The sequence below is a fragment of the Mustela nigripes genome, chromosome 12, assembly GCF_022355385.1.
Source record: "Mustela nigripes isolate SB6536 chromosome 12, MUSNIG.SB6536, whole genome shotgun sequence".
Lineage (NCBI taxonomy): Eukaryota > Metazoa > Chordata > Mammalia > Carnivora > Mustelidae > Mustela > Mustela nigripes.
The window spans coordinates 27,091,688-27,108,866 of record NC_081568.1 but is presented as its reverse complement, the minus strand read 5'-3'; the positions used below and the strand labels follow the sequence as shown (position 1 = coordinate 27,108,866).

Genomic DNA, 17,179 nt, shown 5'->3' with positions numbered 1-17,179 from the left:
CAAATCTCAGCTATAAGCAAAATTCCTGCAGTGATTAGCACATCTACATGCAGGGTGAAGCAGGAGTTTCTAAACTATAGGTCACAACAACAAGGGAAAATGAAGCAATATGTAATCAGACACGCTGTGTTTCTACCTGTTACAGATATTAAAATGTGGATGTAGAAAGTAAAGTATAATGAACCAAATATATGCTCACCCAGAAACAATCCAGAAATAATGTTATGAAATCTTTCATGTTGTTTTAAAAAAGAAAAAAATTTTTCCTTCTTAGTCCCAAGAGTATAATATAGAAAGAAAGGTTAATAATGAAGATCCCATGTAAATTCTCATAAATCAAACGTTAAGGTACTTTTCAACTCACACAACACATTACAGATTTTGTTATCACACTTCTCGTGGAGTAAATAAGCAATTTTTCCCGATCCACTGGACACATGGATCAGTCAGCGAGGGCTACCATATCAAGACACCACACGCTGGGTGGCTTAAACAGCAGATATTTATTTCCTCATAGTTCTGGAAGTTGGAATCCAGATCAAGGGGCCATCCAAGTGGATTTTTGGTGAGATCTTTCTCACCGATGGCCAACTTCTTGCTGTGTCCTTACATGTCCTTTTCCTCAGAGAGAGAGAGAGAGCTCTAGTGTCTCTTTCTCTTCTTAGAAAGACACCAGTGCTGTAAAGCCCCCACCCTTGTGACTTCATTTAACCTTAGTTACTTCACTAAAGGGCCCATCTCCAAATATATCCACATTGGGTGTAGGGCTTCAACATCTGAAGAGGGGTCAGTAGGACAGGGAGACACTTAATTCCATCCATAACCTCCACTCTCTGGTGAACGAAGAATGCGTTGGATACGATGCCAAGAAATACATTATTAATACAACCCAAAAGTCAATATAATTCAAATGGTGTGATGGGAGATTATAGATAGGAACGTCTCACTCTCTACTCACCTTTTATCTTTTCCCCCTAGAGATTGCCAAGTCTCTGGCTACACGCCTTTTTCACTTCAACACCTTTGGAGGGAACCCCATGGCCTGTGCCATTGGGTCAGCGGTGCTCGAGGTATGTTCCAACAGCCACATTGACGTCTCTCATTTCACAGAATGGCTACTTCAAAACTACACACACACACTATCTGACCTCTGTCACATCATATTATTCAAGTGAAGAGGTAATTACTAATCCATGCATTTAAGTTTGATTTCCAGTGATTATTCTGCCCCTTCACTCCTTTTTAAAGTTCTACTTTGGGTGCTTGAAGTATGAGATACAAAATAATTTATAATCAACTTCATCTGCATAGGAAATAGAAGAAAAGGTCACTAGCTGACAGCATTGAAATTTCTTTTTTATTTGAGTGCTATGTGATGGATAGTCACCAACTGCTATCCTTGAATTCGAGTTAATTTTGGCCTGGCCTTTTATTGTCTTCCTTCCTTTGGTGGTACAGTCATAAAGAGAAACTGCGTTCAGCGGGACCAATGAGGTAATTCAGCTGTTGTTCAGACCCTGTCCCTCAATTTCCCTGCTGTCTCCTCTGGTAAATGCCTTTGCTAATGTGCATAATAAGAGCATTTGCTTAAGTGTGTGCAGGATATCACTGGAAGAATGCCCAAGAAACGAATCTCTGTGGTTGTTTGTGGGGAGGGAAACTTGGTGTTTGGGGGACAGGAGTCAGTGAGGGCCGCTCTACTGCATACACTTCCATACATTCTGATTTTTGAACAAGGCACATGACTCACCGATTTAAAAATTTTGAGCATATTTAAATAAAAATCCCCTTGCTGATTAAAAAGTTTCTTCAAATAGGATAAAATCACAAAATGAAAAGTAGGGGGAGGAGTGTTTCATTTGCTTCATTCAGTAGACATTGCCAACTTTTTGTTTAAGTGTTGAGTCCCCGCGAGCCAGTAGATAGGATTTAGGTGAGTAAGCAGGACTTAAGTCATGTAATTATTATCAACTAACTATAAATATGGTAATTGTGTGTAGGAAATAAAAATCACAGGTGTCTACCATGAGTGAAAGTAGGTGAAAATTTTTTCGTATCTTCAGGGCTTTGACTCTGGGCCCACACAGGGCTTCACTCAGTCTGTCAGGCCACTGCCCTGTAGTGGCACACTCAAGCAATGATAGTGTGCGCCTGGCTGAGGGCCACTCTACAGAGGCCAGTAAGCTCCCAGTACAATGAGAATCTGTGACAGGTCTATCCTCAGAGCACTGTCGTCTTCACGACTGTATCCTACTTCTCAGACAGGCCAGGTAGTAATGAACCTCAGGATAATGGCGTCAGCGTTACAGACTGTGTGGAGACATGTCTTTACTCTTTCCTATATTTTTAATCACCCCTGAAGATGAGGAGTGTTTGGGGACCCTATCTGCTCTACCAAGCCTCTTTTTTCTCCTTACAGCAAAGCTCTTTGTTGTACAGGACCTGCTTCCATTAGACTTTGAGTTCCAAGTATCGGGTCAACTTTCTATAAAGAAGGTCGTACACATTTATCTCTCAATACTTCTCGGTCGATATTAGATTTTTTTTTTTTTAATGCAAGGCCATTTGCGACTTTCTCTAAACAGGTGATTAAAGAAGAAAAGCTACAAGAAAACAGTCATGACGTTGGCACCTACATGCTACAGAAGTTTGCTGAGCTGCGGGATGAGTTTGAGATTGTCGGAGATGTCCGAGGCAAAGGCCTCATGATAGGAATAGAAATGGTGAAGGACAAGGTAGGTTCTGATCTGCCGTGCTCCCTGTGACTTCTTGGGCTTGGGAAGAATTAAAGTAAGAAGGGTGAACCACAAGGTCACTTCATTCATTCTCAGGGAGAGCACACAATGCCAGAGAGATTCAGCGAAGCCCATCAAAGACAAGTGGGGAGTGCCAAAAGCGAGCAGGTCAAGAGTTCTAGAAGAGAGAGGGAGGGCATTTGGAACAGGGAGCTAATATTTTTCCTGCTGCTCAAGGCAAAGAATATTGGTGACAACTGAATATTTAGAATCAGACATATGGATATGGAGAAGGGAGGAAGTTATTTGGGGAGCAGCTGGTGGCCCAGAGAGCTCATGGAAGTGAGGGACAAGGCTGGGAAAGAGTTGTGAGGATGTTTTGGGGTGAGGACTTTAAGGATCTACAGGATTTTGAATTTTTCTGTTTGTGAATATTTTTCAATCTCCAAGTAACCAGGCAGGGTGTGACTTTCTGATGACATTTCCCACTGTGACCTCAAACTCAGAATGACAACAATTGAACTTGGCTATTTCCTCCAAACCAGTTATTCCTCCAAGTTCGCGGTTTCCGTTTCTCACCCTCCACTCTTCTCCCAATTACCCAACCTCCACACCAGAAAATAACTTGAAAATCCTTCTCTCCTTGTTTCCAGTGTCAAGCCCTGTGGATCCTTTCTTTGCCAAGTCTCTCAAATCCTTCCCTGTGTCTCCATGGCTGTCCCTGCAGCCTGTGTCCCTCCCCTTCATAAAAGCAAAGTCTAGACCCACTGAGGAGAGCAACAGGGGGAGAATCTTGGCACCAGGTTGACAAAATCAGACTAACTAACCCCTTCACCCTAACTCTTGTCCAACTTTCTCTTAAGTGGCTTCTTGCTATTATCTTAACACAGCATCCTAGTTGAAGAGGACTCAGACCAGACTATGGATATAAGACTCTTCCACTGATGCCACACAGTGGAGCCAGTACAAAACTGGAATGTTTAAACAGGATCTTAAAGCTAAGGGAAGAAAACAACAAAATATGAGTAACATGAGACTAGGCCTTCTGGCTCCTAAGCCACAAGTACTTATCTTCAGCTTCTGGTCCAATCAAGAGCTGTTTAAAGGCTCAGAAGAGTCAATCTTAGTCCCCAACACAGGAGCTCCCCCAAAGAATCCATGCTTTAAAGTCCAGACGCCACAGAGGAAAACACAACGAGAGACAAAGTGTTCCTGTCTTTCCCCCTCTTCCAAACCCAGTTTCTGTGTACTCCTTGACACACAGACTCAGAGACACATGAACAAAATGTTCACCAGGACTTCATCATTCATGATTAAACCTCAGCAGCCTCCACATGGCCACTGATACAGGACAAGCCAAACTATGGTACATCCATCCCACAATGGCAGAGTTACATGTTCGATGGGAAAGGTATGCAAACTGTGTGATGGAAAAAATAACACAGGCTATCAAATAGTATCTACTGAATGAGCTCCGCCATTTGGTAGTATGAAGCATAGGCTCTGAAGGCTGACCACCCAGCTTTACATCCCAGCCTGTCCATTCCTTAGTCCCATTCAACGTCCATTCCATGCCATTCACTCCCCTACATCCAATGCACCTCAAACTTTTCCCCAGCCATGGACCACAGTACTCTCTGGTCTGTATCTACCTGTGGAGTCCTAGCCTTCTTCCAGGTCTAACTCTTCATCAAACCTTCTCCCTAGCTTGTTTGTGTCTCCCCTAGACAGGGACTCGAGGCCTCAGAGAATCCCCCTAGCACCCATTCCCTAAAAAGCGCCTCTGAAAAGATCTTTCAAAATGATATATTTGTTGATTCAGGTTTCATATAGGATATTTTACTTTCCTAAATAAGTTATACACTTTTGAGGCCAGGAAACATGCAGATGGTAAGTACTTTAAAAGTGTGTGTTGACTGAGCTCAAGTCCCTGCAACAATTTAGACCATGTTCGTATAATTACGACAGCTCAGAACTTGCCTATAACATTCTCCGCCATAACCCAGAATTGAAACTCCCATTTGCTGTTGGTGAGGACATGGATCGGTACAGCCCTTTATGCAGCAATTTGCTGGCATCTATCAACATTTTAAATGTATGCATTTGACCTAGCGATTCCACTTCTAAAAATATGCCCGAAATAAATACTGATAGAAGTTTGAAAGATGTAGATGAGCAGGGATGTTTGTGGCATTGTTTATAATCATAAAAAATTGGAAACAACAAAAATATCCAACAACAGATGATTAAACAAATGACCAACAAACTATGAAATATCTGGTAACCTTTAAGAAGATGAGGTCCAGTTGGGGAGGTATGTGCTATGGTGAGTGCTGTGAAGTGTGTAAACCTGGCGATTCACAGACCTGTACCCCTGGGACTAATAATACATTATATGTTTAAAAAATTAAAAATTAAATTTTAAAAAAAGAAGATGAGGTCCAAAAACAATGACATGCGAAGATGTCTAAGATAGATTTAAATTGTTATAACCAAATTGAAAAACATATAATGTTTTTCAAAATGAGTAGGACTCATTTTTCTAAATATGCATATAGCTGTATTTGCACAATAGAAAAAGTGTCTCGTTCACATGAAATTATCAACAAGGGGTAAACCTAGGAGTAAGATTGGGGGAGAGAAAACTTTCCACTTCATGCACCTCCATTTCAGTTCAAGGTTTTTTTCTCGATAACTATGGATTATTTTATTTAACTGCACATCTATTGGGGGGGACAAGAAAAAGGTAAACACGAAGGGACATTTACACACCCACCAAGGGGTCAGTTAGAACTTCCCCACTCGATTATCAAGCAGCTGGGACACAGGCTTGAGCACAGGGCCAGAGCAGCTGTCCTGGGGCTGTCCCTCAGAGTTTTCTGCCCTGTTCCTCTCTGTGGAATGCATACAAGATGTTCAACGCGTCACAGCAGTTGAGGCTAGGGGATAATAAGATGGGCAAGGGAGCAGAGTGGGTGCTGGCCCAGTCCAGAGTGAAGCCAGACTCCACCTGTGCAAGACTCTCCAGCAAGACCCCACCAACTCAACTTTCCCTAGGGAAACCTTTCCAGAGGGTGTTGAATGCCCTCCGACCTCTCACTATCTCCACACCGTATCTGACCACCTGACGGCTCTTGCAGATTACCTCAATTATTTTGTCATATTTCAGTCTTCCCCTTCTACTTGAAGAGAATGTCAAGGGCAAGCAGGAATGCATGATGACATTTTACATCAGTGAGAAGATCCTGGTCTCATCCCCCATCCCAGGTCCTCATCATCTTGCAATCTGGAAGTCTGAATTTTATCTTTAGCTTTAAGACAGACAACAACGCAAACATCTCTGGGAGGTCCAGTCTTATTCTGTGCTGAGACACTGAGATCTAAGCAGGAAGGAAGGGTTGGGGCATGAGTTGGGGGAGGGGTATGGATACTGAAGCCTAGAGGGAGGGTGGGTAGGAAGCCCTGAGAAGGACAAAGCTGGGATCCCTATAGGGAGTCCTCCTGTGTCTCTCAAGGATGACAAGGGCTGGCCCAGGAGCCGGGATCATGCCTCCCTCTACATGTGAACCAGAGCCAGACCTGTGTTGATGCTACCACAGCCATGTGCCACAGAAGACAGACCCTCGCTCAAGACAGGATCACAGCAGCAATTCCCACACAGGCACCTGCCAGGCCTTTCACCAATCCAGATGCCCCAGCCTGCCCCCAACCTTCTCATTCCATAGGCCGAGCATGAGCCCCAAATGTCTGTAGTTTGGAAAGGCTTCCAGGGGGTGCACACACACAGCCAGACTTGAAATGACTAAGACAGAGGGAGGCGTCTGTACTCAGGCTCAGAAGACAGGAGACACACAGAAAAGGCGCCAGCCCCCAGCCCAGTGGCCACCAAAGGGGAAGTGGCATGTCTGGACCCCCCAGGGAGAGACAACCTCTAATGCCTGATAACTTGAAACAGCCTCTGACCAGCCCCCCATCCCCCAACCCTTCCACTCTCATTCTACCCCACCCCTGGGCCAAGGGCTTACTTTTCCTAACTCTGGAGGATTAAGTCTTGGGGAAGAAAGAGCAAATTCCACAAGCCAGGGAGATGAGGACAGCCGGCACCACCCCAGCTGCCCTAGCCACGCTATGGCCCAGGGAAAGCCTGGATCGTTCATGTCCTTGTGTAACTTTGCAACCATTTCCTGGACTTTGAAATGAGCCCTTTACAGGAGCAAAACAAAGTGAACAGTTGAAAATTACCATATCAATAAAGCCGACTCCAAATTTGGCTAGAAAAGAACCAAATTCCCAGGATAGCCATTGGCAGAGCCAAGATTCACTGACTATCTGCATTCAACTTCATTTTTTCTTTAGGCATTTGGAATGAATTGGGATAAAAACAAATATTTTTAATAATAACACCACCCCCCCCCAAAGACTCCATCCAGCAATTAACAGCTATATTTTTCTTTTCTTTTCTTTTCTTTTTTAAGTTTTTATTTATTTATTTGAAAGGGAGAGAGAGAGAGCATGAGAGGTGGGAGGGTCAGAGAGAAAAGCGGACTCCCCGTTGAGCAGAGAGCCTGATGGGGGATTCCACCCTCGGATTCCAGGATCATGACCTGAGCAGAAGGCAGTCGTCCAACCAACTGAGCCACCCAGGCACCCTAGAAAATGTATTTTAAAATGTATTTGCAGGTGAGCTGCCAGCCTCTTCCCCGGGAAGAAGTCAATGAAATCCATGACGACTGCAAACGCATGGGGCTTCTAATTGGCCGAGGCGGCATTTTTGCCCAGGTAAGAGCAAGGCTGGTCTTTCCCTGTGCCTTTCAGTGGGCGTCTCCCTGACGTCCCAGCGCTGGTCTCTTTCCTTCGCGGCCCAGCCCCACTTCCTCGGGGCATAATGCTCAGATCTTTTCGTGAAAAAGGTGCAGTGCGGCCGGAAGACCACGCGGGGGCGCTGTGTTCCAATTGTCTAGTTAACGGGGCTCTAGGAGGACGGTCTCACAAAAACCTCACAAGAGATACGCAACCAACCAGAGGATTTACAGTACAGGTCACAGCAGAGTCATCACAATCATGCAGTGACTAATTTCTCTCATGTATGAATTAATTCGAACCCTGTGAAAGCAATTCCAGTCGGGAGGAACCTAACAGCGCTGGCTGACCCAGGTGACCCTTCAGGAGAGGTGCGAGACCACCCTGGCTGGATCCCTAATGAGAACCCCAAATCAGCCCCTCCCAGCGCCCTTCACCCATGCAGAGTCCAGCTCTCCCTGCTCCCTCCTGGAAAGGCCAGGGATAGCCCCAGCAGGTGCGGTCCTGGGGCAGCCCTGCGCCGTGGGTGCTGTGGGCAAGCGCTGATGCTCTCCCCATGTCTCTCACACCAGCAGGACCCTCCCCCTGAAGTGGTTCCAGGGCAGACATGTAAGATTTAGGGTAGCTTCTGCTCCTCCCCTAATTTGTTCTTGTCCCTTGTCATCTTTCTTTCGCGTTTTAAATGTCGGTCCTTCTTCCCGGTTTCCCGGCTCCCTTCTTGCCCCGCATTTTAGTTGAGTGAACGCGCTTGCCTCCTACTTCTCGGAGAACACAGAAGCTCTTCAATAAGATCTCTATGTAAACTCCTCTGTTCCCCACATCCGTTTCTTACTTCCTTTCCTGAAGATTCAGGGAATGAGGTGTCTCTCCTGTCAGATCTGGATTGACAATCTTCACTCCCGACACTCTCTCCCTTTGCTCAAGGGAACATCACTGTGTTCTCTTGTCTCTGTAACTTTTCCTCAACCTCCCCCTTACCTGTTAAGGAATAATCTTAAAGCTCTCCCACCCAAACCAAACCACCTCAAACGAAACCAGAATGAGCACTTTTGGTGGGACATCCTCCAGGAGTTATTTCTAGTCCCGGTCACAAATATTTTTTCTCTACAAATTAATGATTAAAAATCCTATAACTTATAAAAACATGAAACAGTTGTTTACTTACTTAGTTATTTCTTAGTTATCTGGAAAATATTCAAGCGCTAGGCACCATTTGCTGTGCTAGAACTAATGTGACCATGATAAGATCCAGTCCCCCCTTCTCAGAACTGGCAGGAAAGAAAGACATATAAACAGCTAATTAGAATACAATGTAGCAAGCTCATCTACAGCTATAATAAAGGGGTATCACAGGAGGAAAGAGAAGGAACTCCTGGTCCAGATTTTCTAACCAGGCTGAGCCTTACACAATGAAATAAACACCCAAAGCTTGGGTAGAAATGTTGCAGAGTGTGAAGAGCTACACGCTCACCAGTGTGGCTGAGGCATAAGGCTTGAGGCACTGAGTGGAATAATACAAAGCCTTAATGCTGGTCAGGCATTGTTATAAACATTTTGCATTGACTCATGTAATCCTTTCAACAAGCCTATGAAATAAATACTGCTATTGTTCCAATTTTACAGATACAGAAAAAGAGGCACAGAGTGGTTACGTAAATTGTCCAAGTCACACAGCTAGAGTTAGTGGCAGAACCAGGATCCAAGCTCAGGCAGTCTGATTTCTGATTTTCTGTCCTCTGGGAAGAACAAACCTGAGGGGCCAAGACAGGGAGCAGTGAGTGGGTGGGTGGGGTGGCTGATCGTGCTGTTTGAACCCACTCCACAGTGTTGGGATTAAGGGGACGTTCAGAGAACAACTCCAGGAGTGTGGAGTGTACAGACTGGGATGCAAAGCATGAGGGAGAGTCGAGCACCAAGCCTCATGTCTAACTTGGTTGAGACACGGCCAGGATGAACGCTGCTTTGAACATGCTTGGGCTGAGGAGTTTATGGACATCTGTTTCTGCAGACAAGTTGGTAGCTCAGAGGAGAGAATTGGGGCCAAGTCACGATTTTTTGAGTTGTCAGCCTCTCAGTGGTGAGAGGAGGAAGTCTCGGAGGTTGTGGGGGAGTCTTCATGGGAAACGCAGTGAGAGCAGGACACACACTTTGGGAGGCACCAATGTTTACAGGATCGGTGGGAGGCAAGGTGCCCAGTTGGAGGAAATGCAAGGGCAGAGGTGCCCGGAGAGTTAGCAAGCCCCAGAGACATGAGGTGGGATGGAGGGGGCAAAGTTCAAGGGGAGAGAGGGACCCAGGTGCCCCAGACAGTGTCCCTGCGGGGAGGGTGAGGACTGAAAAATGCCTACCACCCAGGCTCCCCACTTACCAGCTCACTGGCGGCTGTGGTGAGAGTGGCGTCAGAAGGCTGATGGAGCAGAGCCAACCGGGCTGCCCTGGGTTGGGATGCGAAGAGATGAGGGCAGAGTGAACAGTAATGGCCAATAAGCCCCAACGCCTCTTTTGAGGCGTTTCAGTTTGGGCAAAAGGAGACAATAGCATTTGTATAGTGGCTAGAAGTGGGGGAGGCGACAGCTTTTTGTTTGGTGTGGTTTGAATTTGGGCTGGCAGACTTTTAAGTCTCCTTGTTTGCAGGCTGAGTTTGGGGGAGGGGGCAGAGGGGGTGCGGAGTCACAGCGATCAGGAAACTGAGAAGCTAGTTTGTAGGGTTGTATACCCAGACGTGGAGGCCAGCCTCAGCACTCGCAGAAATGCGAGGTAGCTAAGGTGCCCGAGACCTCAGGGAAGGTGGTGGAAAGACCAGGAGGTGAGCAGATGGCAATAAAGGAAGAGGGGCAGAGCCAGATGGCACCAGAATTGTGCGACTAGAAGGGAAATGGCCTGGGTGCGGCACTGGGGAGGAAGGAGACCAACCCAGGAGGGAAATATAAGACATGTCATAAAAATAAGGTAAGAGTCTTAGCTTAGTGCATTTTCTCCAAGCAATATTTGATTCTATGATGATCTGTTGCTCTGTTTCCCTTTGTCTCCTCAGACATTCCGCGTCGCGCCCTCCATGTGCATCACTAAACCAGATGTTCATTTTGCAGTGGAAGTATTTCGGTCTGCCTTAATCCAACACATGGAGAGAAGAGCTAAATCAAACTTTTAAAAATAAAATCCATAAGCTTCAAGAACTTCCCACTTCTGTTCAAGGGTTAATTGGAGGAATTCCATTAGATAATTGGTGTAAGTTGTATAGGACCTGGTTGACGGCTCACCAGCCAAATGTGTTACCAGAGCCCCCATTATCTTGAGAAACCCATCCTTCAAGAAAGGATCTTTAGCCCTAACTCAGAGAATAAATCCTAATTATCTAGGTTGGTTATGGTCATTTAGTTCCCCTTGCCAGAGATTGGTTTATGCATCACGTGTGACGAGACTTGGGGACAACAAATCCTGAAAGAAAATATTTTGGTGGAGATGCCTTAAGGTGAAGGTTTGTTTACTTTTCATTCTTCATCACCAGAAGACATATCTTCTTGCTCAAACTATGTCAGCCATTTTGAGACCATGAAGACAAAGCTTCTTTGCTGGGGTTAGAAGGCAGAAGGAAGCTGAGTCCTTAGTAAGGTCAATGAGCCTCTGACTTAAAACCAATCCTAGATTCTTACCTTGGAGCCTCTTGTTATATGAGATAATAAACTCTGTGCATTGCACAGCCTTTTTGATTGAAACTTATTAACTGTGGTTGCAGCCATAAGCCTCCTAAGAAATGATGCATAAAATACCCCAGGTAGATAACTGTCCCCTTCTTTTTTAACTCCCTTAAAATATCCATCAGAGCCTTCTTTTCGATTTCCACTTCCATCACCTCATCTGGAACTAAATCCTCATTACTCCTATTGCAAAAGCCTCCAAGACTAGAATTTTCCAAACTTTAGTCATTAGAATGCACATTCCTAGTGTTTTTTCCCATATGGATACACCACCTGTCTTAGAATTGACTTAACATTTTTCCTTAGTTTAACTTGTTTCACTTAGATGTATTTGATAGTAACCTTTCTATAATAATAAGAAATGGGAAATAAGTACTTCCTATCATACTGGAAAGTACTCATTCAAGTAAAATGAACGCAAAGCAACATGATTTATTTCTAGGGAGACAACATTGCTGGTAGAAGTTCCTAGTCTGAGGCTTGTTCTCTCTTTATTCAAAAGGAGATTAGAGGGTATTTGAAGGGGGTCAAAAACTCCCAGCAAACTGATGCCCTCTCTCAAACACTAACAGAAGAGGGTCCACAGAGTTGAAAGGGAAACAACTTTCTCAGAATGCAATTACATGTTTATTTGAACTGTGTCCAGTTTGATGTCATGTTCCTGTGGCCTACCCCCTGGGGTTTCTGTTCCACTAACACATCCTACACCTCACTGCCAAATCTGTCTCCCAGAGATATCGACTTAAAGATGGCATTCCCTTGTATGAAGCCTTCCAGTTGCTCCCCACTGCACCCTGGATAAGATCAAAACCCCTTTGGGGTGCCTGGGTGGCTCAGTGGGTTAAAGCCTCTGCCTTTGGCTCAGGTCATGATCCCGGGGTCCTGGGATCGAGCCCCACATCGGGCTTTCTGCTGAGCGGGGAGCCTGCTTCCTCCTCTCTCTCTGCCTGCCTCTCTGCCTACTTGTGATCTCTGTCAAATAAATAAATAAAATATTTTAAAAAATAAAAATAAAAGATCAAAATCCCTTTGACAAGGAGCTCCCTGCCCTTCTGTATCCAGTTTCCAAACACAGCAAACATTTCCAAAGTGCTCTGTTTTGACAAGTGGAAAGATCACTGAATTAAGAGGCAAATGATCTGAATTTTAAGCTCAGTTCTTCCACCACTTATTTGCTCTAGATGGTGATGGCTGAGCCTTCTAACCAATTTTTAAACCTCATTTTGTTCCCAGGCTTATCAATACTTGCCCTTCCTACATCTTGAGTTGTGTTGGGAATTAAGTAAGCTACTGAATGTAAAAGCACTTTGAACTATGCAAATAGAAATTCTTCCCTTCAAGCTCCATTTCTCTTCTTCCCTTTACTACAAAAACTCCCAAGAACAGTTTTTGTGCTTCAGTGATCCTTCCTTGCTTCCTGCCTATGCCTCAATGACTAGATTTCACGGCCGCCTTTCATTCCTTGGAAACTATCTTGTCAAAAGGCCATCGGTGACTTCCTCATGGCCAAAATTTAACGTTTCCTTTAAATGTTCTTCTTTTTTCCTTTTACTTAATTATTTGAGAGAGAGAGAGAGAGAAAGCACAAACAGGAGAAACCATTGAGAAAGATGAAGAAGCAACCTCACCACTGAGCAGTGAGCTGGAAGCAGGACTCGATCCCAGAACCCTGGGCTCATGACCTGAGCTGAAGGCAGACGCTTTGATCAATTAAGCCACCCAGGCATCCCGGAATGTTCTTTCTAAACAACCGTTCGTTCTTGAATACAATTTTCTTGGCTTCTACAGTGTGGTCTTTCTAACTCAGATGGCTCCCCCTAAGTCTCCTTCCTGGTAACTCTTCCTCTACAAGGTTCTGTCCTGGGTCTCTCCTGGGCCATCACTTCCTCCATGATATACTCTCTCCTCTAAGTAGACTAGGGAATTTCCCAGGACAAGGAATTTCACCTGTCCTGACTATGCTGATGACATCCAAATATTCATCTTCCGTCTCCTCCTTTATTCTGAGCCCCAACCCCAAGATTCTAGCTGTCTAGACACCTTCATGTGGATGTCACAAGGACACTTCAAATTCAGCATATTGGACATAAAACACACTGAATATCTCTCCTCCAAGAAACTCCTTCTGGATTAGTGATACCTTTTGGTCTTGGCCTCAAAACTTAGGGCATTATTTTCTTTGAAGTTATCTTTTTGCCCTTCATATGACTAAGTCTCATGAATATGTTCTCCAACATAGTTTTTCTTAACCAATCCTAGATTGGTTATATGTCCATTTATACTGAAACTGCCTTAATTTGGACCATCATTCTCTCTTCTAAACGATTTAAACTATCTCCTAACTGGTATTCTAGACTCCTTCCCAATCCATTCTCCACACTGATACCAGAGCCACCTGTTTGAGCAATAAATATGACCACATCTCTCATCTCCTGAAGACTTCGAGGGTTCCTTATTGTCCATGGAACAAAATCCAAACTCCCAACTATTATGACATTCAAGGGTCCTCACAATTTGCCCCAAACCACCTTTTTGAGCTTTACTCTTGCTGTTCCTTCCATGTTCCGCACATAGGTTCTTTGATCCTGTAGTTCCCTCTACCTGGAATGTTATTCCTCTCTTCCTTGTCCAAGGAAATTATGGGGTCAGAGGGATTGGACAAAGAAACCAAGACTTACTTCTTTGTTCTTCTTCAAAGCCTTCCCATTTTCAATACTAATTTTCTTTAAAAATAAAGTAAAAGGGAAGAATACTGAAAATAAAATTTATGATAACCATTTGGGAATTTAGCAAAACGTGCAGAAGAAACAATAAAACACAAATTTAAATAAATCCAAAGCAAAACAAAATGCTTCCATACTCTATTCCAGGTCCCTGCCAATGCTAGGACATCATCTCCTGGAAGAAATGGGCTAAAGGAATTTAGTGGTTCAGATAAATTCCTAAAACATATTCCCTGTGGCTTCCTGAGTCTTAACAGGATCCTGCATATGCCTAACGGTGCACTGTTACTCTCTCACCTCCAGGGGTCCCTCTAGAGTAAAATCCGGCAATAGAATTCTGCCGGGTGAGAGGGTCCCAGGCCTCATTCCCTGACTATGAGGGTGGCGTGGCTCTGAGCGCCTGTTGGTGGGGAAAAGCTGCTCCTCTTTCTTGAAGAGTATCTGGGTACTTAAGATGCACAAGCCATCAGAGGCATGGAGCAGAAAGGGCAAAAATTATGGCCTCCGAGGCTGGATGGTCATTCACTTCTCTCACGAGTTTATAGACATGACGGATTCCTCTCTTTCCATTTGGAGCCGTGGGCAGGAGCTTCGCACCCCCATTTTCCCCCTTCCATTTTCTGCTCTACCCACAGGAGGTGGGAGGTAAGCCAGCTTACATAAGGCAAGGAGCCCACATTCGTGCCAAGCTCTTTTTTATTTCCTTCCTTGTGAAAATGGTCTAGAGTGAAGGTGATGAACACTCAACTCCAGGAAACTTCTTTCCACACAAGGAACATATTGACAGTTCATCATGTGATTAGAATAAAACAGTCAAATGTTGGCAGCTCTTTAAACATTCAAATGCCAATCCACGCAGGAGGGAGTAATTAAAATTAAAAAAAAAAAAAAAAAGGACCCCATCAAATCAATCTTTGGTTATACCATTATTAATGATTATAAAGAGATGCAAAATAACACTATAAAGGGATAATAGAATAGCAAACATGCTCTTATTTGTTTTATAGAACTCCATTGTTTTATATCAGTGTAGTTTTTGACTTTCGGCTAATTCAAGCTACCCTCAGAAGGTATCTCTAAACTATGGGGGACTTAGTTCTTCTACCTTTTGAATCCCACTTACATCTTCCCTTTCTTATAAAGAAACAGGAAAGAATAATCAAAAAAAAAAAAAAATCACAACATTTGCCACTCAGTCATCAGAATGCCAACCCCAGAGCATCGTTGTCTTGGGCAGAGCAGATAGAAGGCTGCGGGGCCCGGCGTCAGCCCGTCGCTCTGGGCTCATTAAAGCTGAAAGCTCCCCTCCTGCTGGGCACAGGCAGTAGAAACAGGTCACAGCTTTGCCCCATTAAAAATGGGCACAGCAGAATACAACTCCACAAAGTATCTCAGCAAAAACAAAGAGTCCTCCTTGTTCAGTAAGAGCGAAGGTGCAGAAACAAAGATTTCTTTGTACCGGTCCAGACACAGGAAGTGTTTGGCACAAGGCAACGTGTCATGCTAGCGTCCATGATGAAGGAGCAGCCACACTAAGAGATGTCAAGAACACAATCTAATTAAGAACTGGGCAGATGGCAGCTCGGGCAAACACGAACTTTTAATTAGCCGGAGCAACACGACGCGAGGGAGTGAGCCTGCACCCTCTCCCCATTTGATTTATTTCCAGCAAATTCCCCTTCCTGTGCCGAAGCTTCCCCTGTCCAGAGAATAATAGAACCTTGTGGGACCCGGGTGAGGATTAAATAAGACAATACACGACAGCTGCTCAATTCATGTTAACTCTTTCCTTGGCGTACCTTGCCTTTCGACACAGAACTGCCTTGGTCCGTGCTTGGCCTCACCACCTTGGGCTAATGTTTATTCTCCCATATACAACTCCTCTCCCTATTCAGACTTGACGCTACTGGCAGGTGACCTCTTCTCCATCATCATGAGCCTGCCTAACACAGTGCACCTCAAAGAAAAGGCAAGAACCAACTCTGCTTTTTATCCATAGATGCTGCAATGTCACCAACAGTTGAAGAGAGCAATTAGTCCATCTGAAATAAACAATGAGCCCTCTGATACAGGCTTATGTGTATGTGTGTTCGGAAACCTTTATGTTTAGAAATATATATAGTACATATTCTTAAACATGTGGAATATGTAATTAGAAACATATATAACATAGAAATATATATTTGGAAATATATTGCATAAGTATAGAGTTTCAGGTAATGAAGTACCTAGGATTATTTTATTTGTTTATTTCTTTACGTTTTATTTATTTAAGTGATTTCTACACCTAACAGAGGGCTCCAGCTCAGAATCCGGAGTTCACGAGTCCCGTGCTCCTCGAACTGAGCCAGCCACATGCCCCTGGGATTATTTTAGAAAGTAAGGAAGCCTCCCTTGGATGAATTGTGAGAAGACCCTATATCCACAGAAGGAATTGAAAGGGTTCCCAGATACCTCTCCTACCTTCTCCAAGGGGGTGTCCCATTTCCTGGCAGTCTCCTCAGGTCCCCAGTTCACATCCCTGCTGTGCTCACACTGGTCTCCCCCTCCCAGGACCTGTGCTCACCCTCCTGTGGTCCTCCCCACCCCCCGCACTGCTGCCCCCACCACACCCACAGGCTTTCCCACCCACCGCTTCCTCATCCTTCGTGAGCCCACAGCCAAGTTCAGGGACAGGTTGTTATTTCACAGAAACCTTTGTTCTCTCCCCCTCAATCACTCCGTGTTCTCTAGGATCTTGCTGCATAAATCGTTCATTCTCTGCTGGATTTACCCCTTCTAGGTTCTTCTTCCTTCTTTCCCCTCAACCTATAAATGCGCTTCTCTGTCCTATAGAAAAAAAAAAAAAAAAAGCTTTAAGCTCATCTCCTCTTCTTAAAAGTGACGTTGCTCTGAAGAAATTGTGGGGTGCGGCTCCAAACTTTCCTCCTGCCCACCTCCTCAGTGTCCCGCAGGCTGGCTTCTGGAAATGTATTCTTTTAAAAGTCACCAGTAACGAGGGGTGTCTGGGTGGTTCAGTAGGCTCAGCGTCCAACTCTTGGTTTCGGCTCAGGCCATGGTCTCAGGGTCATGAGATCAAGCCCCATGTCGGGCTCCATGGTCACTGCACAGTCTACCTGAGATTCTCCCTCTCCCTCTGCCTCACTTCAAACCCACACTTGATCTCTAGTTATTTTGTTTTCTCTCTCTCTCTCTTTCTCTCTCAAACAAATAAATAAATCTT

At 44.6% G+C, this 17,179-nt stretch overlaps 1 protein-coding gene across 1 annotated transcript in view; it reads left to right on the top strand.

Annotated features, from left to right (window-relative positions):
• AGXT2 (alanine--glyoxylate aminotransferase 2) overlaps window positions 1-11,874 on the top strand; it is a 34,836-nt gene extending 22,962 nt beyond the window's left edge. The window contains exons 11-14 of the mRNA XM_059416992.1: window positions 979-1,070; window positions 2,586-2,735; window positions 7,416-7,514; window positions 10,570-11,874. Of these exons, the coding sequence (XP_059272975.1) occupies window positions 979-1,070; window positions 2,586-2,735; window positions 7,416-7,514; window positions 10,570-10,686 (458 nt within the window). The 3' untranslated portion in view covers window positions 10,687-11,874. The remainder of the gene's footprint in view (window positions 1-978; window positions 1,071-2,585; window positions 2,736-7,415; window positions 7,515-10,569) is intronic.
• The last annotated feature ends 5,305 nt before the right edge of the window (window positions 11,875-17,179 follow it).